At 41.6% G+C, this 23,447-nt stretch overlaps 1 protein-coding gene across 2 annotated transcripts in view; it reads left to right on the top strand.

Moving 5' to 3' along the window:
- gad3 (glutamate decarboxylase 3) overlaps nucleotides 1-23,447 on the top strand; it is a 34,688-nt gene that overhangs the window by 7,303 nt on the left and 3,938 nt on the right. For both annotated transcript variants that reach the window (XM_063885542.1, XM_063885543.1), the window contains exons 2-14: nucleotides 997-1,104; nucleotides 2,053-2,159; nucleotides 3,000-3,135; nucleotides 3,962-4,052; nucleotides 4,967-5,079; nucleotides 6,172-6,287; nucleotides 9,446-9,525; nucleotides 10,162-10,216; nucleotides 10,353-10,469; nucleotides 11,223-11,287; nucleotides 19,790-19,868; nucleotides 20,094-20,243; nucleotides 21,401-21,508. In XM_063885542.1, the coding sequence (XP_063741612.1) occupies nucleotides 997-1,104; nucleotides 2,053-2,159; nucleotides 3,000-3,135; nucleotides 3,962-4,052; nucleotides 4,967-5,079; nucleotides 6,172-6,287; nucleotides 9,446-9,525; nucleotides 10,162-10,216; nucleotides 10,353-10,469; nucleotides 11,223-11,287; nucleotides 19,790-19,868; nucleotides 20,094-20,243; nucleotides 21,401-21,508 (1,325 nt within the window). The remainder of the gene's footprint in view (nucleotides 1-996; nucleotides 1,105-2,052; nucleotides 2,160-2,999; nucleotides 3,136-3,961; nucleotides 4,053-4,966; nucleotides 5,080-6,171; nucleotides 6,288-9,445; nucleotides 9,526-10,161; nucleotides 10,217-10,352; nucleotides 10,470-11,222; nucleotides 11,288-19,789; nucleotides 19,869-20,093; nucleotides 20,244-21,400; nucleotides 21,509-23,447) is intronic.

Below are 23,447 nucleotides of genomic sequence, written 5' to 3'. Positions count from 1 at the left end.
TTGCCTCTTTTAATTGTAATGACTTGACATGCCTCGAGTCAAAAGCTAAATTTCCTGATCATGGACATCCTTCCCTGCAATGCGAACCTGCGAAGCCCCGAAGACCGTAAAGTGCGAGAGCCGGCAGGCAAGCGCGAGCAATGCAATCATGTGGCGGATTTTGGCCTTTTTGGATTGGATCAGGGACCTAACCAGCGTGATTGGATAATCCCCGGTTTTCCCCTCATTAATATTCACGATTTTCCCGGATTTCATCTACGGAAAAGATGCAATTGCGCCGCAGAAGGGAAGCCTAGTCGAGAGCTGTCCGTCTGGTCTGCATCTCTCGCTCTCTCTCTCTCTCTCTCTCTCTCTCTCTCTCTCTCTCTCTCTCTCTCTCTCTCTCTCTCTCTCTCTCTCTCTCTTCCATGCTAATACAATTCAAACCCAATATTCCCTCTCACTTCTTCTCTGAGATACTTTGAAGGTCTTAGGGCGCATGTGTATATCCTAAAAGATTTCAATACAGAAACATTGAACATATTTCAATCTGTATTTTTAAAATTAGACTGTAGATTAGATTGATGTTAAAATGATGATCGATAGTCTAATAATTGCAATATCGAGTGAAGAGTACATGATGACTTGTTCAGGACTTGAAAAAGTTCGGGACTTGGACTTGGACTCGACTTGGCCTTCTCTGTCTTTACTTGGGACTTGACTTGGACTTGACTGCTAAAACTTGGGACTGACTTGTGACTTGCCAAACAGTGACTTGGTCCCACCTCTGCAGTGTAGTGCATTGTTTTCAGCCTTTTTTTTAGTGCACAGCAGCTCTACAGTTTGAAAGTTTTCATCAGACCTGAACATGATAAGGGATTCATGTAAAGTGTATATAGATTCCTCTAAGAACAACTCTTTGAATGAATCAGAAATCAGTCTTTTACTTGCTAATAGTTTCTGAATGTTTACGTTTATTTCAGTTGTGATGAAACGTTGCGTGTTTTGTACTTTCAGACAGAATAATTGCTACATCAGCTGGCAAGGAAAAGCAGCAGGAGGTCTCAGCAGCAGTTAGACAAAATGGACAGACACTTGCAGACTTCAGCAGTATCTACAGCAAAGGTGAGAGCAAAAGCCATTTTTGGACCTGTTGATGGTCAAGGCCAGGGGCTTTCGGTCACTGATGATCAGCATGTCCTTTGGTTCTGTGCGGGGTATACAAATTCATTTTAACCAACCCCAATTAATCAATCAATCAATCAATCAGTGTGTTTCCATAGACTTCTAAAGTGAACTACAAAAAACATATTTTTGCCCACTTTCAGAAGAATAAAGACTGGCACTAACCATACAATCAATAAAGATAAGTAGGCATGCCAAAAGGGTAATTATAAGAGGAAATTACTTTATTTACTTAAATATTTGACCAATTAGCAGACATTTCGTGATGCAAAAATCAAAAGAAATGTGTTTTTTTATGATATATTGAACCTGTGGATTACCCATAGTATTAGGTTAAATAATTAAGGGTGTGTGTGTGTGTGTGTGTGTGTGTGTGTGTGTGTGTGTGTGTGTGTGTGTGTGTGTGTGTGTGTGTGTGTGTGTGTGTGTGTGTGTGTGTGTGTGTGTGTGTGCGTGTGTGTGTTGGGTTGTGTTTTTGTGTGTGTGTGTGTGTGTGTGTGTGTGTGTGTGTGTGTGTGTGTTTTTGTGTGTGTGTGTGTGTGTGTGCGTGTGCGTGTGTGTGTGTTGGGTTGTGTTTTTGTGTGTGTGTGTGTGTGTGTGTGTGTGTGTGTGTGTGTGTGTGTGTGTGTGTGTGTGTGTGTGTGTGCTGTGTGTGCGTGTGTGTGTGTTGGGTTGTGTTTTTGTGTGTGTGTGCTACATGTACGTGTGTACGTGTGAAAGGTTGGTCCTTGAACATGATTATCAGATTGTTGGTCCACAGTGAGAATAAAAACACATTTGTTTGTGTGTGCATGTGTTTTGTGTTTGTAATTGTGAAAGGTTGGTCCCCGCAATTTCTGTCTCCAGTGAGAATAAAAATGTGTGTGTGTGTGTGTGTTTGGTGCACAGATCTGCTCCCAGCTGCAGGAGGCGAGGAGATGACCAGAGCATTCCTTCAGGAGCTGGTTAACATCCTCTTGACCTACATCAGCAAGTCCAGTCAGAGGAGCTCCAAGGTGCTCACCCTTTCCAAACAGCAATATGTTGTTCAGAAGAGTTACTGTAGAATATTGTACAATATCTTAACCCTTTGTTCAAACAGAACCAGTCGGTTGGCTGGGAAGGAAAAATTAGCAAATAGGTGCACATATATGATTATATAGATTCAGTAAACACTGCTGAGACGCATGGAAATTAAATAAAGATAGAAGTGTGAGAAAGACTGAAAAAGGAACAAAAATAATAAGTAAGACACATTTGTATTCCATGTTGTCCCAACAGTGCATTTTCTTTAACAGACTTGGATGTGAAAATCCAAAGCATACATACATTGCAAATGACAAAAAGGGTTAGGGTTAGGTTTAGGTTTAAGGGCTATTCTGAGCTGACTTTAATCACAAAATACATTATCCTTCATTTTCTTTTAAACCACTACATTTTCTATGAGATTATAAATGCAAGCTTCCTGGGACAACTCCATGTAACATAATGTTTTGTTTAGTTCATGACAATATCTGGTAGCTGGTGGGTGTGAATTCACATCAGTCATGGTGACGAGATAACTTCTTTAAAGTTGACATTGCAAGTTATCCCACTGACTTAAGGGGTAAAATAATGAATAATAACACAGTCGAGAGTGTTTTAACAAATACATTATTCCAAATTAGTCTAAGTTTGGTGGCAGGTGGGGTTTTAGAGGGATTTATTGTAGCAACAAATCTGAATAGTCACGGAAATGTGGTTTCAATGGTAAAAAAAAAAGTGTGTTAAATGTTCATTTAAATAATAAGAATAAGACACAGGAAATGAAAAAAATGTGTTTTGTCCGTCTTGTTGTTAATGTCTTTGTGTTTTAGGTCCTTGACTTCCACCACCCTCACCAGCTGAGGGAGGGACTGGACGGCTTCAGCCTGGAGCTGCCCGACCAACCAGATAATCTGGAGCAGATCCTGGTGGACTGTAGAGACACTCTCAAGTATGGAGTCCGTACAGGTGTGTGTGTATGTGTGGATCCCCAATGCAATAAAAACAAGTATGTGTGTGTGCACACGTCATACATCATAACATCACAAACATGAATATTGTACACTCAGATATGGAACAAATGTAATGTTTTCTTAACCTTGATATAGTTTCAGTCACAACTGATTAGAGTAAAACAAAATTAAAGAAATATATCAATTATGTGCTTACCCTTGCTCCAGAGTCATCGAGGGAGTGGTATAAGGAAGTGAAATGTACTCCATTTGTCTATTTTAAGTGCGTTAAGTGTAGATAAGATATTGTGTTTGCATAATTCACAGCTAAAACTAAACAATGGCAGTGTCATTTCATGGCGGTGTCATTTCATCACTTCTTCATTAAGTCTTGGAATATACAACTTTAAGACACAAACACAAATAAATGAATGCACCTGTGAAATGAATTTTGATATCTATATGAAAATCAGCTTCTTGGAATCAAACTGAGAAATCTGATCTTGGTGATTCATCTTGGACACACATTCCATATTAATGACAAGTCACATACGCAAGTGGCTCTTTGTTTCTTCATATATAGAATTACTTTATTGATCCCAATTTAATACACAGTATACAGTTATACCTTTGCTCTAGCAATGACAGTGAGGAGACATCTGAGAACAAATTGTGCAATTTTGTGCAATGGTATGAGGAAATGATGAATCTTGTTGCAGGGTAGCATGTGAATTTACTCCAGGTGTCACTGAAGTCTTATTTAAGTGTTGATTTTATTTCACATCTTTGATAAAAATGTGCAAATTAACTCGATGTATCAATATTATCTGATTACTTTTCAGGACATCCCCGTTTCTTAAACCAGCTGTCTTCAGGTCTGGATGTGATTGGTGTAGCAGGAGAGTGGTTAACCTCGGCAGCCAACACCAACATGTAAGATGTCAACCCTATAAGGACTCTACCTTACTTTAGTTGTGACGCACTTGGTTTTTACTTGATCATTTTATGTTTACTTCTTCCATATTCAAGGGGTACATACTTTTACTCAAATTGAAATATTTTACACTGAAAAAATTGAAACATTTACTTTAATTACATTTTTGTATGTCAACAGATTTCGGAAAACTGTATTAGGTTAGTTAAAAGCAATAATATTTAGTTCAAACAAAACTATTGGGTTCAACTTAATATTATTGCTTTCGTTTTTTTTGTCGACATAATACATTTAAATAAAGTCAATGGTTCAGTTTCAGTGTACTTTTCATGGAACAACCTGAGCTTATAAGATAAAATCCGTATATCTAGAGTCTAGTTGGGTCCCCTACATAGCATGGAGCAGGATTCCTAAAACCTGAAAATTAGAAGAAAAAAAAAGTTTTAAATGTCAAAAGCGTTGAACAAATATGTGTCTCATGTGACGGTTCTATCCATTCAGAAAGATGAATGAGTCTTAAAACCCAGAAATTAATTAGCATTTTGACTTCTTCGGTTCCTTCGTCTAGAGGTCAACATTTTTTTATATGTTTTTGGTTAGAGGCCGGAAATGAGGTCTGTGGTTAACACCAGCTGAAGAGATTTCCACGTTTATTTCTACAACATAAAATGTGTTATTAAATACCCTACTGGTTAATGTCTGAGTGTTGAATTCATCTTAAAACAGCACTGGCTAAGTGATTAAATAAATGAAACATCATTACGCCTAACATTAGCTGCCTTTAGCTTAGCGGTGGTGAGATACAGTCATGTGATGTAGTTCCTTTATAGAAACAACTGTTTGTAAGGACTCAGTTATAAAACAAGTCTTTTGCCTTTACAGTATAATACAACTCAATGAATTTCTTTTCCAGGTTCACATATGAGGTGTCTCCTGTTTTCATCCTCATGGAGGAGTTTCTGCTGAAGAAGATGCAAAGCATTGTAGGATGGTCTGAAGATGTGGGAGATGGAATTTTCTGTCCAGGTAATGGATGCAGGAAGGTCTTATGTCACCTTTATTCTGCTTCAGAAGTCAGAAGCAAAGGGAAGTCAGTATGTCACCCGTAAAGCAGGTTATTGAAAGTTACTTTTTAAATTAAATTATGTTTTATTTATTTTTACAAACAGTTAAGCAATCGGGCAGATGTGAGATATTTACTGCAGGACATACGTTGGACACATTCTCAAATTGCACCACCTTACGAACTTGTGTAAATTATTGTTTAATAACAGCAAGATGTGATTTGTAAATATAAATACAAATTAGACTAAAGGACTTCATGAATACATCTTTTTTTTGTGCAATTGATGTGTGACCTATTTTTAACCTCTCAAAGAACCAAAATCAAGAACCGATAAGAACAGAAATCGATAAGCAGAATAAGCCGAACCGGCATTGTTTAAATCCAAACGATATACCCAACCCTACACATTAACCATTATTCTCAGCTTGTACTGTAAGTGAGGTGTCCAAGGTCATTCTTCTCTGCATGCTTTATAATATGTGCTGCCCCTACAGTGCACTGCCTAATTCCTATGATCGTTTAGGGATATCACAGATGATAAACTGAGGCACAGCACAGGTTTTAAGTGTTTGTATTATTGTCAGTCTCCTACTGTACATTTTAGCAGCTAACTGCTTCTTCATCAAAAGCCTTCCTTATAGTCAGTTTCTCATATTAAGACACATTTTATTACTTTAATGCTGATGAAAAGCATTATAAAGAATGGTTTTAATGAAAGGGTCACAAATAAAATGTAATTGTGCCTTAGAGAGATGTCTTTACCTACTAAGTCATTGAAACCACATTACTGATGATTATAAAATCTCATTGTGTTCATTTTTTAGGGTTAGGGTTAGAATAAAAAAGCACCGATAACCAACCCTACAATATCATCGCAGTGTCAATATTGAGATATTTGGTCAAAAACATTGTGTCTGCAGAAGTCCAGGAAAAGTTTCAGAAAAAGAAGTTTAACTATACATTACACACCATGCTTTAGAATATGTTCTTCCCTGACATAGAGGCACAGGTTTTGAGTATGGTTGCTTAACTGTGCTTTGTGTTTTCTGAAGGAGGCACAATATCCAACCTGTACAGCATCTTGGTGGCCAGATATCACTTCTACCCGGAGGTGAAGACCAGAGGGATGGGAGCTCTGCCCCGGCTGGCCCTCTTCACCTCAGAACATGTAAGCGCACCACACACACACACTCACTGTTACACTCTGTAGGATGATGTTGTTTGAGGTCAGAAGTAATTCTCTGAGCCAGATTATAAGTCAGTTTGTCACAGGTTCACACTGAAAATAACTTGATCAAAGTTTAAATGAAAAGAGAGTTCTTTGAAACAACAAGAGGACGGAGTGTCAGAGTCCAACTTCACTAGCGCCTTCCCTTTGTCCATGTAACATACTGTATATACCATCTTGTAAGTACTCTTAGTTAAGTAAAAGTAGCAATACTTCAGTGTAAAATGACTGTAAAGTTACAAGTTAAAGTCTTGCATTCCAAATTGTACTTAAGTGAACGAACAAAAGTATTAGCATTAAAAAGTACTTTGAGTAGAAAAAGTAAAAGTACTCATGATGCAGAAAGGCCCATTTAAGTAGCATATATTTTGAATATTTTATGATAATTATTAACGCATTAATGTGTTCTTCATTTCGATGTTGCATTTCATCATTATTATTATTACTTTTTGAATTACTTTATATACAATACTAACCTATAATAATATATGATAATGAAATACTTGATTTATATTTTGAATAACAAATCTGAGTCTGCAGTCAGTAAGCAGCATGTAACTAAATATCATAAAATAAATGTATTGAAGTAAAAACTATAATATTTGCCTACAAAATGTTGAGGAGTATAAAGTTGCAAAATGTGAAAATTACAAGTACCTCAACTTTTTACTTAAGTACATTACTGAGTAAATGTACTTAGTTACATTACACCATTGCATTTAACTACATATGGTCAATACCTCTGTGACCGAGCAAGTCTGCACGACCCAACAGGATGGATGCAAGTGATGCTTTCAGGGCCCGCAGTGTTGTTCTTCCTCCCTCAGGTTTCAGCCTCAGATAGCCCTTACACTGTATACAGCATCTCTACATTGTCCTCAATCTGATCCTACACACACATTTCCTAGCTTTAGCCAGGGCAGCAACAACTATTCTTGTTAATATTACGCTTGTTTTTTTACTGAATACATTTGATTATACACCACTTTTTATAATACAAAGAACTTCTTACATAGTGGATTGCAACGTCCCTCTGATCCACCATGAGATGTTAACAACGGTTTACTTTATGTTTGAGAATGTTGACGATTGCATAGGCAGATCTTTTACATGCCACCATTAAAATCTGTTTATGGAAAAAGAAAAACATCTATTTTTGAACAACAATGACTGTTAATATAGGTTAATTAAATCATACAGAAACCAAAATGTTGCCATGAATTCTTTTAAAAGTAGAGATATTAAATTTAATCGAGGTCAGTCCATTCCATTCGTTCTTTTGTAATGGTGTTACTTCATCTATGAGCAGGCGTCAAAGAGATCTTAAGTTATCAGTGAATGAGCAAACTTGTGTGGTGGAAATATCTCATAGAGATATAGGTCCATGTCAACAAATTGTCTCGTAAAAATTAATGAGCTTTTCTGCACTGGAAAGGATCCAAACATAACAGCCTCACGGCAAGAGTCTGCAAGTCTGAATGAAGAGTGTGTGTGGTGAACATGGAGCCGCTGAAACACCTGCGTCCTTGAGACTGGAATCCAAGTGAAAAAACAACTCCCTATCTGGTAGTACAGAGCTCCACCATTACTTGTAAATTAAAACATAGCGTTGTAGTATGTGGGAAAGGAGGACTCGGTACTTTCCCACCAAACACATTAAATGGAAATGTGTATTACAGTTAAACTTATTTAATGGAAATCTTTATCACACTCGCAGACACAGTGACAGATTAAAGGCAGTTAAATGCATTCCATCAATATATGAATTATTGAAGGGTATTCCCCAGCCATTCTCCTACCATCTAGCAGTGAGCCTGCAACCTCCTTATAGTCAGTTTCTCATATAACGACACATTTTAGTACTTTAAAGCTCATGAAAAGCATTATAAAGAATGCTTTTGGCGAAAAGATCACAAAAAAAAAAAAAACTTAATTGTGGAAAGAAACTAAGTATCTTTACTTAAATACTGTACTTTTGCACTCTTGCATGATATTGCCTGGAAAAAAAAGTGGTCTAATTGCACAGTGTTGCCCTGAGGCAAAGAACATAAAAACATAGTTTTAGCAAATTAGTAAATACATAATAAGTCTTTAAACAATCAAATATACTTCTTTATGTATTCATGCACATGCAAATATTTTTTATCTAAAGTTGTATAAATTTGAATATATTAAAAAGCGGAAATGTATCTAGCGGTGGCGCTGTGTCCCATGTTACTTTGCTTGCAGAAAGGACCACTCCAGCCCCAGACAAAATGCATATCATACCCTCATGTTATTGGACACAAACATGTCTGGTGACATTGTATACATTTTTTAATATTTAAATATTGAAAGGGCCAGTGTGAGGTCGAAAAAAGTGGTTTGTTTACTGAGGGCAACAGTATGCCATAGACTCTATGGCATAGAGGGTTAAGATATTTCTTTAGTTTTTCTGCAATGAGTACTGTTACTCCCAATACTTTCAGTACATTTTCCTAACTGTACTTACTTACTTTTAATCAAGTACCATTCTTGATGCAGTACTTTCAACTTGAAATATAGTACTTTTACAGTGTGGTATTAGTACTTATAGTAAAGAATCAGAATACTTTTTCCACCACTGCTACAATCTCATCGCAATATCGGTATTTAGGTATTTGGTCAAAAATATTGTAATATTATCGCTCAATCCTACCTAGCACACCAGCCTTTACTCTCAACAGAAAGACAAAATGTCAGGACATCGCTTTTGTGAACACAAGACGCAGGGCTCTGACACCTGCACATCTCTTCCTAGAATCAAACAATACTTCTTAGAATCAAACAATCTTAGAATCAAACAATACTTCTTAGAATCAAACAATACTTCTTAGAATCAAACAATACTTCTTAGAATCAAACAATACTTCCTAGAATCAAACAATACTTCTTAGAATCAAACACTACTTCTTAGAATCAAACAATACTTCCTAGAATCAAACAATACTTCTAAGAATCAAACAATACTTCTTAGAATCAAACAATAGCAGTGCTTTCAGCTGAGGGAAAAATGAACCATTCGCTGTGTCTTTGATATGAGACAAATGAAGATGAATGGCTCTTTTTTTCCCATTCAGAGTCACTATTCAGTGAAGAAATCGGCAGCCGTGCTGGGGATGGGCTGCGAGAATGTGTTCGTGGTGAAATGTGATGAAAGGTGGGTCAATTAGAGACAGGTTTTTAAAAGCTAATGCATCACAAAAGACTGTTAAATGTTTGCTCACCTGTTGCAGCTTTCAGTGTGTGTGTGTGTGTGTGTGTGTGTGTGTGTGTGTGTGTGTGTGTGTGTGTGTGTGTGTGTGTGTGTGTGTGTGTGTGTGTGTGTGTGTGTGTGTGTGTGTGTGTGTGTGTGTGTGTGTGTGTGTGTGTGTGTGTGTGTTACAAACCATCAATGTATTTCATTTGTACTGCCTAGTTATCTATAAAAAATATACAGAAAACCTGAAATGTTGACTTTAATTAAATATATTATGTCAACAGATTTCACATAACTGTATTAGGTTAGCTGAAAGCAATAATATTACGTTTAAATAAAAAATAAGTTTAAATTATTGCTTTCATCTAACTTAATACAGTTATGTGAAATCTGTTGACGTAATACATTTAATTAAATTCAATGTTTCAGTTTTCAGTTTTTCTTTGTGTACAAAATAACAACACGTGTTATTTTCCTGTTTAAACTTATAATAACTTATGATTATTCCACAGTACATTTATTAAAGTATTTTAGATGTTATATAGTCACGCAGTCAGTTGGTGTTTACTGAAACTTTGTCTGCTTTTGCTCTTTAAGAGGGAAAATGATTCCTGTTGACCTCGAGTCTTCCATTGTTGCAGCTAAAGAAAAGGTATGAATGAAATTTAAAACATAACTTAAGAATGTCCAGTACAATGGAGAACAATGGGTCCACATTTTCTGTTCTCCAATTGACTTAGGATCAATACATCCACCTGAAGAGACTGACTTGAGTTTTCTCTCCTCAGGGTTTGGTTCCATTCTATGTGAATGCGACAGCAGGAACCACGGTGTACGGAGCCTTCGATCCTCTCAACGCCATCGCTGACATCTGCCACAGACACACAATGTGGATGCATGTTGATGTAAGGTGCAGTGGTGGAGGAAGTACTTACATCTCTCACTCAAGTAAAAGTAGTAGCACTACAGTGTAGAAATGATTTGTTACACATTAAACTCCTGCATTGTTTTGTTTTATTTACTTAAAAACCCCAAATAAAGTAATCATTCTGCAGGAGGATACATTTTAAGAATAATATATATATATATATTAATATAATATACAGCTCTGGAGAAAATTAAGAGACTGCTCCAAATTGTTCTTAAATATGTACTGTATGTATGTATGGCAGCCATTCCAGGGTCTGTTGAATTCCAACACATAGAAATGTTGTTAATAGTTTAAAGAATAAAACAATAACCCATTTTTAGTCAAACACATTCCTATAAATAGTAAAACCAGTAAAACTGATAATGCTTCAGTGGTCTCTTTTAATTTTTTCCAGAGCTGTATATTCTTCTGTCTCAGACTTTATTCTACTTAAACACATAATAATAATAATAATAATAATAATAATAATAATAATAATAATAATAATAATAGTATAATACCTGTAACACAGATTAAAGTACACTTTTTAAAACATTTTTACATTTGTATTGGTTTATAAGTCAGTCAGTTAAAGTTATTTAAGGTAGTGTACTGACTGTCCCAGGATATGTCATGACTGCTGTGCTTTTGTGTTGCTGTAATAAACACAGATTTCACAATAGGTGGAGAGTGGGAACATAGTGTGGGATCATGTTTATGAGGACTTGCTTTTTGATTTGGCCTGCAGGCAGCGTGGGGAGGAGGCCTTCTGATGTCTGACAGACACAAGATGAAACTACAGGGCATTGAACGGTAAAACCACACTAACCACTTCACTCAGCATGTCTTTGTTCCCTTCTGGAGTTTCTGAGGAAAACCACTACCAAGAATATGTGTGCCTACAGCTTACTGAGAATTCCTGTATAGCAGGATTGCCCAACCAGTCGATCGCGGTCCACCAGTCGATCGCGGGCTGAGTTCCAGTCGATCGCGAGAAAATGTTGTGTGTAGGCTATCCTCCTACTGTTGTGTTAAATAGGCCTACATTAAAATTTCCAACTTAAAACATCTTAAATAGGCACAATGAACTGCCGATCGCGTGAAGCAGTGTGTAGATTTGTACAGCTATAGTAAGGTAGATCAGGCATAATCACAGAAAAAATCTCACGCGCTTCTTTCAGCAGTGGCTCAGTCAGTAGGGGCTTGGACTGGGAATCGTAGGGTTGCCGGTTCAAGTCCCCGAACAGACTTGAAAAAATATGGAAAGTGGACTGCTACTTGGAGATGTCCCAGTTCATCTCATATGCCCTGCTGTGGTGCCCTTGAGCAAGGCACCCACACCTCCAATCCCCCCTCCCCATTGCTCCCCGGGCGCTGCACAATAGCTGCCCACTGCTCCTAGTACTAGGATGGGTTAAATGCAGCGGACCAATTTCACTGTGTGTGCTCTGCTGTGTGCATGTATGTGACTAATAAAGAGGGTTTCATCCTCTGATTCTATTCCATTCTATCTGCGCGCGCATGGTATGGTTGCTAAGTTCTAACTAAGGACTCGGAAGGGCGCGAGAAGCTTGACTAGAGTGAGTGGATACTACCATGGGGACAGAAGCTAAAAAATCTAAAACTTATCATTTTCATTCAGAGTGGGAGGAGGATTATTTTTTCGTGTATTCGAATGCCAAGTCCATCTGTCTTATCTGCAATGCAAATGTGGCTTTACCAAAGAAAGGGAATTTGGAGCGGCATTTCAAGACGGTCCACAAGAGCTACGATACAAACTTCCCAGCTAAATCACCACTGCACGTCCGAAAAGTCAAAGAATTGAAAAGTCAGCTAGCAGCACAACAGTCCATTTTTACCAGGCCCAATACCACGAGTAAGGCTGCAACCATAGCTTCTTATCGTGTCTGTCGTGTTCTTGCAAAAGGAAAGAAATCTTTCAAGGATGGTGAGATTGTGAAAGAAGCGTTCATGGAAGCTGCAGATACGCTTTTTGACGATTTAAAAAATGGAAAGGAGATTGTGTCTGATATTCAGGATGTGCAGCTATCAAGAAATTCTGTTACACGGTGATGCGAGGCAATGGCGGAGGATGTTGAACAACAATTGAGGAATGATATTGACACGTGTGAGTGTTTTTCTCTGCAATTCGATGAATCCACTGATGCTGTGTATGTGGCTCAGCTATGTCTGTTCATTAGAATGATTTTCGACAATATGAGTGTAAAAGAAGAGTAGGGAATATTGCACTTCGGTCATTTATGCTGTTGCACGTAGTGAAACAGGAAGCGGAAGACCTCTGCTTAGATGTACACATACCAGCACTTTCAGCTGCTCATGACATGTTCGATTATTGTCATTTCACTGCAGTCGTCCATTAAAGCAAGTGAACAAATGGAATGTTGTTCTTCTTTATAATCGAACACCTGGAGGAAGCCAAGCAGAGGTCACCAGCGTCGAAAAAAGCCGATAAATACAAGAGTGGACCACGAGTATATTGACAAGTAACGTCGCCCAGGAACCTGAATATATGAGCGTGTCGTCGAAAACAAAGAGAAGAAAATATAAGACCGTGAGTCCAAAGATGAGTGTGCATTGCCCTGTCGAGGATTGTGACTATGTAGCTACACATGCAGAGGCAGCAGTGGTGGTGGCCATGCTGAACATACAAGCGACCACACACGCTGCAGTCACCAGGGAGCCGCGCGCAAATGCTAAAATGGAGAAACTCAGGCGCACCTCCGTAGCATTGGCCGGAACGGCCGAGACCTGGTCATACTTCCTAACCCGCTGGGGTGAGTACAAGAGGGGCACTAAACTAGTTGGGTCTGACGTTGTCACACAACTGCTTGAGTGCTGTGAGGAGGATCTGAGAAAAGACCTCACCCGCGCAGCAGGCAAGAGCCTAGTGGACAATGATGAAAAGGATGTCCTCGCCGCCATGAGAGCACTCGCTGTTCGTGCGGAGAACACCATGGTAGCCCGGGTGGCCCTATATAACATGCGACAGGGACACGAGGAGCCCATCCGATCGTTTCATGCTCGCTTGAAAGGGCAGGCAGGCACATGTAAATATGAGATGACATGTACTAAGGAGGGGTGTGACCAAGTCAATGACTTCACAGAGGAAATACTACGACGTGATTGCCCGCGCTGTAGCGGACCAAGAAATACAGCTTGATCTGCTTGGCAAAAAAACCAGGATATGCCATTAAAGGATATGATAGAGTACTTCGAAGCCAAGGAGTCAGGGAAGCGCTCAGCCTGACGCCTGCTTGGCCCTCAGAGCACGGACACAATCAGCAGCTCATATCAATGGGGGAAGCAACAGGACATCCGCACCAGAGGGGGGGCCAGGCCAGAGAAATTAAGTCTGAGGGGATGTGCATCTACTGAGGCGAGGCAGGCCACGGCAAAACGCCTCAGTGGCGCACCAGACGCGCCGAGTGCCCCGGGTACGGCAAAACGTGCCGGAAGTGCAGCCGTCAGAATCACCTCGACAAGGTCCACCTGGGTGGCTGATCACCTAGGCCCCCGCCCGAGGAGACCGACGGGGTGTGTAACGAACAGCAGACGACCGCCTTCGTCGAGCTATGCACATTCACCATGACCAGCACGGGTGACAAGCTACGTAAACTCCCCCTCACTCACCACCTGTACGACGACAAGTGGACGAAGCGCCCGTCCAACCCACAGCCGTACGTCTACCTCACACTCACCATTGAACGTGATGATTGCAAAGTATGCACTCTGCGAGACCCACCACACGCAATCCCCGTTCCACCAGGCGAGACAGGTACCCAGTGGAAAACGCAAGACTGTGTTCGACGCCTGGAACGGCTACCACAGAGTCCCACTGCATGAAAATGACCACCACAAGATGACCTTCATCACCCCATGGGGGTGCTACCGGTACCTTTCGGCCCAACAAGGGTACGTGGCATCAAGGGACGGTTACTCACGACGGTACGACGAGTTGGTCGCGGACATCGGCAACAAGACCAAGTGTGTGGATGACACACTGATGTGGACTGATACAATTGAAGAGAGCTACTTCCAGGCGATACAATGGCTGGACGTTTGTGGCAGGAACGGCATCATCCTCAACCCGGATAAGTTTGTCTTTGCCGCACCCACGGTGGACTTTGCAGGCTTCACAATCACCATGCCTGACGTACGGCCATGCAGCCGTTACCTGGAGACTTTCCGCGACCGCGCAACGTCACTGACGTCAGGTCCTGGTTCGGACTGGTCAACCAGGTGGCCTACGCCTTCAGTATGGCTGAACGTATGCAACCGTTCCGGAAGCTCCTGCAGAGTGGGGTACGCTTTGAGTGGTCTCCGGAGTTGGAGGACGTTTTCCGCGAGTCGAAGGAGGCAATTGTCAAGGAGATCAAGCGCGGTGTCTGCATCTTCGACAAGTCCAAGTCAACGTGCCTCGCCACGGACTGGTTGAAGGAGGGCGTCGGTTTCTGGCAGTTCCAGAAGCACTGTCAATGCACACCGGTCAGGCCCTTCTGCTGCGCTGATGAATGGAAGGTCACCCTGGTTGGCAGCAGGTTCACACATGCAGCCGACCCCAGATACGCACCCGTAGAGGGCGAGGCGCTCGCAGTCGCGGACGCCTTGGACAAGGCACGCTACTTCATGTTGGGCTGCAGGGACCTGATTGTGACCACAAGCCGCTGCTGAAACTCCTTGGCGACAGAGCACTTGACGACATACCCAAACCCCGTCTCAGGAACCTCAAGGAGAAGACCCTGTGCTATTGTTTCCGCATCATACATGTCATGCATGAAGAACAGGGCCGCGGATGCCATGTCGTGCAGGCCAGTTGACACCCCGTGCCCATTGCCCATGGATCTCTCAGACGACAATGCCGCCGTGGGGACCCACATCTCACCCAGCGCACACGCTGATGTCCTGTCTGTCATATGGCGAACTGGGCCGGTGGACGAAGACGTTGAGGAGGGCAACCTGCAGTCGAATCGCTGCAGTCGGTGACATGGGACCGCGTCAGGGAAGCCACCGGCAGCGACGGCGAAATGCTCATATTGGAGGAGATGGCAGTAGACGGCTTCCCTGAGTCGAGGACTGGGATGCCGGTGGCGATTCGTTGCTTCCACCAGTACCACGAGGACATTTCGTCAGCTGACGGGGTGGTCCTGTACAAGGATAGGGTAGTCATACCGCCCTCACTCCGTGGCGAGGGACTGAGCGCCCTGCACGCTGCCCACCAGGGCGTCTCCATGATGACCGCCCGCGCAGAATTGTCTGTGTTCTGGCCGACATCTGCGCCACTCGGAATAACTGTGAACACTGTCAGCGGATGGCACCCTCTCAGCCCGCGGCACCACCGACCCCGCCAATCCTGGCTGTTTACCCCTTCCAGGCGGTGTGTTCAGACTTTTTCATGCACAGGGGTTTACCTCGTGACGGTGGACCGCTACTCGAATTGGCCAATCATCTCGAGGTCGACGGGTGGCGCCGCAGACCTCATATGCCACCTACGCCGTGCCTTTGCCACGGGACGCCTGAAGAGCTTGCATCGGACGGGGGGGTCAGAGTTCACCTCTGCCGAGACCAGGTCTTTTCTTCGCAGATGGGGAGTGCACCACCGTCTCTCATCGGTGGCCTTCCCCCACAGCAACTGCCGCGCAGAGATTGGGGTGAAGAAGATGAAGCGCCTCATCACAGACAATACAGGCCCGAAGGGCAAACTCGACACTGACGCTGTGCAGAGGGCGATACTGCAATACCGCAATACACCTATCCCCGGCGATGTGTGTCTTCGGCCGGCCGATACGCGACTTCATCCCGATTGCCCCCAGAAAGTACAGGCCGCACGAGACATGGCGTGAGACGCTGATGGCGAGGGAGGAGGCGCTTGGGCAGAGCACACCAAACGAACCAGGGATTCCTGCGCAAGTTCTACCCGATTCGCGATGACCTGCCAGTACCTCGATCAATCTACGACAATCTGGCCTCTCGCGTCGCCATGCCAGCACCTGTTGCGACGCCGCGGCTGCCTGATCTTACGTACCGCCCAGTGATGCCTCTGACGGGGTCAGGGCCCACTCGGACACCAGCGCTGACATCGGAAGGCTCTCCCCGGTGCGGGACGCAGCCTACTTCCGTCGTGCCGGTGGTGCCGGGCCAGGATGTCCTTTGTGCACCACTGCCGGCCTCTGCGACCCCCCCATCGGTGCCTGCCGTGACGCCGCTGCCGGCGACTGACTTGCGCCGGTCCACCAGGATGGCCTGTGTGCCTGCCTGGCACAAGGACTATGCTGTGGGTTAGTCTGGGATGGGTTCTGCGGGCATTGTGTTGATGTTGTTGACTTTACTGTTGTGTTTGTTATGCGTATGACCATTCGTTGAATTCTGTTTTTCTTTCAGCCTTTTTTTAGAGTGCTAAAGGCTCAGGGGGAGATAGGGAATATTGCACTACGGTCAATTATGCTGTTGCACGTAGTGAAACAGGAAGCGGAAGGCCTCTGTTTAGATGTACACATACCAGCACTTTTAGTTGCTCATGACATGTTCGATTATTGTCATTTCACTGCAATAGTCCATTAAAGCAAGTGAACAAATGGAATGTTGTTCTTATTTAAAGAGCTGTTGACCATTTTGCCTTTGAAAGGGCACACAAGAGGCACAGATATTTTTCAGGTTTTTATGGAATTCGTTAGTAAGAGCAAGTTGCCCCTCTTCAAACTCATCTCCATCACAACCGATTGGGCTCCAGCAATGATTGGACGTACTGCTGGGTTCATTGGATTGTGCAAACAGTCTGAATCTTTCCCAGATTTCCTGAATTACCATTGTATAATTCACCAGCAAGGGTTGTGCGGGAAGATTTTAAATATGAAAGACGTGATGGATGTGGCTGACTAGATTGCCTGTTCTGTTCGGGCCAGGAGTCTGCACGGGCGATTATTCTGGCGCAACTGGAGGAGACCGGTGCAGAACACACAGATCTGCTGCTGCACACAGACGTAAGGTGGCTCAGCAGAGGTACAATTCTGGAACGGTTTTCTGAATTGTTGCCCTAAATTAAAGACTTTCTGAAACGTTCAAACCATGCTGAATATGCACAGCTAGAAGACAGTCAGTGGCTCTTGGATTCAGCCTTTCGTTCTGATCTGACTGACAAGCTCAATAACTTGAATCTAGAGCTGCAGGGTAAGAACAAACACATCATCAACATGATCAGCTCCGTCAACACCTTTAAAAGCAAGTTGCAGCTGCTATCAAGCAGGTTGCAACAGTGTGATCTGCGGAACTTTCCACACATGGACACAGAACTTAAGCGTCAGGGCAAAGACTGTGCGGAGCTTGAGAGTGCACGTTATGATGATCAAGTGCAAAGCATCTTGTCAGAATTTGGCAGGCGCTTTACTGACTTTGCATCCATTGAGCCTGTTGTCAGGTTTCTCAGTTTTCCATTTGGGGAGAATATAGATGTGGATTGTATAACGTCCAAAGTGGCATCACTCTTCAACCTGGATAGCGGTGCTATTGAGAATGAGATCCTCACACTAAATAATGACATTGAGCTCAAATCAAGAGCTACATCTGACACAAATGTCCAATTCTGGAATCTAATGCAAAGAGAAGTACCCCAACCTAAGACCAACTTCAAAGAATTTGACTGCACTTTTTGGATCAACATGTGAGTCTGCCTTTTTACATATGAAAATCATTAAGTCAAAATACAGATCCACCATGACTGATGACCACCTTGCGGCCTGCTTACGGCTGGCACTCAGCTCCTACTGTCCGGACTATGAGAGACTAGCTTCCTCCTCTCAGTGCCAGAAGTCCCACTAAGGTAGAGAACCACTTTTCCAACGTGAATGAGGCATTGTATTACAGTCCTAGGCCTTCTTGTGCTTATTCTTTGCACGACGTACATTTACTTCAATAAATGTATTATTATTGTTAAAACTTGATCTTTGTGTCAGAACATTGTGTTATTAAATAGGTGCACAATTAATTGTGGCTACGCTATGGCTTTCGATATGGCTTGGTAGATCTCGACACACTATCAACTTTAAAAGTAGATCTTGGTTCAAAAAAGGTTGGGCACCCCCTGCTGTAAAGCAAAGCATGTCGACCCCTCAGGGCTACTCCATTAACTGTTTTGTTTTTTAAGCTGAATATAACTTCCTGTGTTATTCAACATCCCAGCCTCATCCCCTGATTTCCTCTGCATATCCAACATCTATCTAGTTGTATATGGATGTTGTATGTCATCTTTTATTAAATTAGAGAGAAACAAGGCCCCGGCCAGACACTGTTTGTGCATGCTAAGCTAAGGTTAATATTAAGTTAAGGATTGCAGCTTCTTCCTTCGTTGCACTCAGAGAGACATAGTTGATGCGGAGACGGTGAACTATTTAGCCCTTAGGCATGGTTTATTGCACCCTTCCCCCAGCCGAGCTAACTTGGAACACAGACAGATCAGGACAGGTGTATGGAGTGAACACACCCTCATTTTATATGACGTAAGCCTACGTCCTTAACACATTAACCCTTTAGTGCCCCACAGTGGTACAACAATAAAACTGCATCCCCCTGTCACCATCTATACTGCTCAACTGAGGACCTAAACATTCAGCTTAACAGTTAACATTCAAATAATGCAGTGATGATTTATTTCGTGGGACAACCAGGAAGCCAGGTGGCTAATGCTAGACACATGTTAGAAACCGCTGTTCCACATATAAACTCCGGACATTTACATATTTTATGTCATAGAAGAAAAGTTTAAAATGTATTTCACTTTTTCCAAGCAGCCAATCAAAAACACATTAAGAAGAAACATTTACTTCAAGATGTTGGAACAGTTAGTGGTAAAATTTACCGGTTTTACCCACCTACTGTATGGTGACCTTTATGTAGTGACCATTACTTAGATTATGGTTGTTGTCCCCTCGTGTTGTTATAAACTTGGGGATGCATTTCATTTTTTTCGTGTAAATTCACATGATTTGTTTTGTTTTTATTGTAGTACAACCTGCATTTCAGTAATGTAGCGGTAGCATATAAGCCTCGCATTATTGAATCTTGTTTTCCTGTAGCCATTGTACTACAGTATATGTTGGTGTTATTGTTGCATCAAAATTCATTAGCCCCTCCTATAAACATTTATCCCCACTAAGCTCCTAGTCTGAGCATTATTGTTGCTGCCTTTATATTACACTAGTGAATAGAATTGCTGTTATACACATTATAACTTGTTTGTTCTGTGATGGTTAAAACTGGTCTGATAGTTTGGTCGAATTTAAATTTGAAGTGATTGTTTTCCAGAGCCTGGTCCGTCACCTGGAATCCTCACAAGATGATGGGCGTCCCTCTGCAGTGCTCTGCCATACTGATCAAGAAGAGGGTAAGACATAATGCTCTACCCTTTCATTTAAGCATACATCAAAATAAAACATCACTATTTCTGGAAGCTATCAACTGAATGACTATTAAGGACTCCGAGATTGAAATTGGGGGTTCAGGGTAAAAAAGGGTCTTTTTTTTCAACTTTGTAACAGCAGGTATGGCTGTTGATTGTTAATCTGGTTCTGCAAACAGATTTAAAAAAAAAAAATTCTGTCCTCCTCAGGGTCTCTTACAGGGGTGTAACGAGATGGGGGCCGATTACCTCTTCCAAACGGACAAACCCTACGATGTGAACTACGACACCGGAGATAAGAGCATCCAGTGTGGCCGACATCAGGACGTCTTTAAGCTTTGGCTCATGTGGAAGGCAAAGGTATTCCTCGAAAGTAACAAATATGAACACTGCATCTGATTTTGTCTTCAAGGGCTCCAACGACAAAAAGCAATGGGATTTTTTTCAAAGGGAAAGTTGTTGAAAATAATTAGGATTTGTTTTGTTCAGCAGGATAATCTCCAGTGATGAAAGAAGTACTTAGATCTTTACTTAAGTAAAAGTAGAAACACTTTAGTCTGAAAATACTCCATTACATACCCATTATGCACAATTTCTATTAATAAAGTATTATATTATTATAGAATATAAAATGATTCCTTGTTTAGTTGCTTAAAATTACATGTAAGAACATTGAAATGTTTTAGTACGTTAATATTAAGACCATTTCTTATTTAAATTGAATATATTGATAGTAACCTTTTGCATTATATCAGATACAAATTTCATGTTTTTTATATGTAAACAGTAGCTGGTTACTATGAGTGTTAAATAAATATATTGGAGTACAACACATGTTCCAAAAGGTAAGGGAGTAGAAGTGTAAAGCAGCATTAAATGGAAATACTCAAGTAAAGTACAAGTATGACAAAAAGTACTTAAGTACAGTAAATGAGTAAATGTACTTCTTCCCACCACTGTCGCTCCATATTAAGACCACTTTATGATTGTTGAAGCTTAAATGTAATTGATAGAAGTAGTAATGCTAAGGTTAGCATATAAACAAACCTCTGCAGACTTCATGTCACTACCGCTAAGCTAAATGTGGCTAATGTGTGGCGTGACCTTTTGGTCACTTGTTAGCGACCACTGTTTTTAGAACAAACACTGTAGAAGCTTCAGACATTCACCAATGCATTATTCCCTGACACATTTTGTATCGAAGAATAAAAAGAGGGAGGACTCCATTCAGTTTCAGAGAGACAACATGCTATACATTTTCAGTGGATGATTCTGTTCTGTTGAAGGAAATTTAACTGTGAGCATTGACTGATATTGAGAAAAGCAGTTTGGTGTGTATACTCGTCCTCTGGGTGACATAATGCTTTCATTCATTATTGGGTAGTTCTTGGTTTTATATCTTCTTTATTTTTTACTAATTAGACCACATCCCACCCACATAAAACACTATGATAAGATGATTATTGCTGTTTAACTTCCTGTATCGCTTTCTGTCTTTTTGTCTCTCACTCTCACAGGGCACAGAGGGATTTGGATCTCAGGTCAACAAATGCTTGGAGAACGCAGAATATCTGTTCGATCAGCTGCAGAGGAGGACTGACTATGAACTGGTCTTCGAAAACAAAGTAAGGCTGTTTTTTACGGGGTAAAGAAATATATTTATCCTATGAATCACACTGTGTTATATGTTCATTTAAAAGAAACATTTGGTTTTGGTCACCAAATGCGTCTGTGCTAAAATTACATCAAGACAACTGATTTTAAGCCAGGATACATTTAAATTCTGAGTTACATTCAATACGAATTGTTTTGCCAGGCTGTAGATTCAGACAGCTGTAGATATCGTAGACAGATACATTTTTAGTTGCATTTAAATCTCTTGCACTAACCACCCAAAGAATATTGCCAGGCATTACTGTGTGTCTTTCGTAATAGGGAGTACCTTCAGTGCAAAGACTCATTTTCCCAAGATCAGAAACAGAATCAGATGTACTTTATTTATCCCACACTGGGACATTTTTGCGTTGCAGCAGCAAAAAACAAAAGAAGCAAAACAAAGACAAATAATTACAACCTTTAAAATAAAGGAACAATTAAAATGAATTAAAATGAATAAAAATGAAAATGAAAAATACAAAAAGGTAATATTAATATGGTGTAAATGTACAATTTTAAGTGTGAAGGAGTGCATGTTAAGTCCAGTTCAAAAGAGAGGCTATGGAGCAGTGAGTTGTCTGCCAGCGAGAGGGGTATTATTGTACAGAGTTATTGCAGCTGTCCTTGTGACAGCGGAGTTGGAGCAGTCTGTTGCAGAAGGAGCTCCGCTGTTTGTCCAGCTGCAGGTGGAGAGGGTGGGTGGGGTTATCCATGATGGACAACAGTCTGTTCAGAGTCCTCCTCTCCACCACAGCCTCAAAAGGGTTCAGTTTGATGCCGATGAAAGAGCCATCTTTCCTGATTAGTTTATAGATTCTGCTGGTGTCACCGGCTCTGATGCTGCCCCCCCAGCAGACGGCAGCAAAGAAGAGTGCACTAGCAACAACAGGCTGGTAGAAGATCTCCAACATCTTGTTGCATACGTTGAAGGATCTCAGCTTCCTCAGGAAATAGAGTCGGCTCATCCCCTTCTTGTATACAGCGTCAGTGTTGGCCCTCCAGTTCAGTCCGTTGCTGAGGTGCACTCCAATGTACTTGCAATCCTCCATCACAACCACATCCTCTCCCAGAATGCACAGGGGCAGTGGAGAGGTCCTCTTCCTCCTAAAGTCAATAACCATCTCTCTGGTCTTGACCACATTCAGAAGCAGATGATTTTACCCCGTCCACTCCACAAAATCCTCCACAATCGCTCTGTACTCCTCCTACCGTCCATCCCTTATACACCCTACCACTGCAGAGTCATCCGAATATTTCTGCAGGTGGCATGTGTTGCACACTTGGACACAAAAGGGACTTCCAGGCGTGCATGAGTTTAAATAGTTCTTTACTTCTGTTCGTTCTGTGGAAATACAGAAACACAAGCACATCACTGCAATGCAATGCAGCTGCATACTGTTTGCTAGGTCTAACGAGTGACGAACATTATCAAAATTCACCCGCACTCTTAGACTTGAATAAAACATCACATGTCCGCTTGCATTAACAACCAGCAAAACACACATTCAGTCTGACATTATTCTGCTCAAATACGCAATTTATAATGTAGCAGGCTACAAGAAGTTACACTACTGATTCCCATATTAGCGACCAGGTGAAGCACTGTTTCACACGACACACTCTTTTTACTCATTTACTTGTAGACTCGGATATAAATCCCATATGTACAGTACCGGTAGTCTGTTACTCTTACACATTCGTTGTATATCTCTGCCACTACCTTAATGCATCTTTTTACTACTTTTGCTCACCTGTGGAAATACAGAAACACAAGCACATCACTGCAACGCAGCTGCATACCGTTTGCTAGGTCTAACGAGCTGCCCCCCCTACGTCTTCACCTAAAAGGATCCTTAAGCTGCCCTAAATGCCTGTATGAGCCTTACTCATTGTAACCGTAACTTGACC

Source organism: Eleginops maclovinus, chromosome 6 (assembly GCF_036324505.1).
Source record: "Eleginops maclovinus isolate JMC-PN-2008 ecotype Puerto Natales chromosome 6, JC_Emac_rtc_rv5, whole genome shotgun sequence".
Lineage (NCBI taxonomy): Eukaryota > Metazoa > Chordata > Actinopteri > Perciformes > Eleginopidae > Eleginops > Eleginops maclovinus.
Note: the sequence above shows the minus strand (reverse complement) of the source record. Positions and strands in the feature narration are given on the sequence as shown.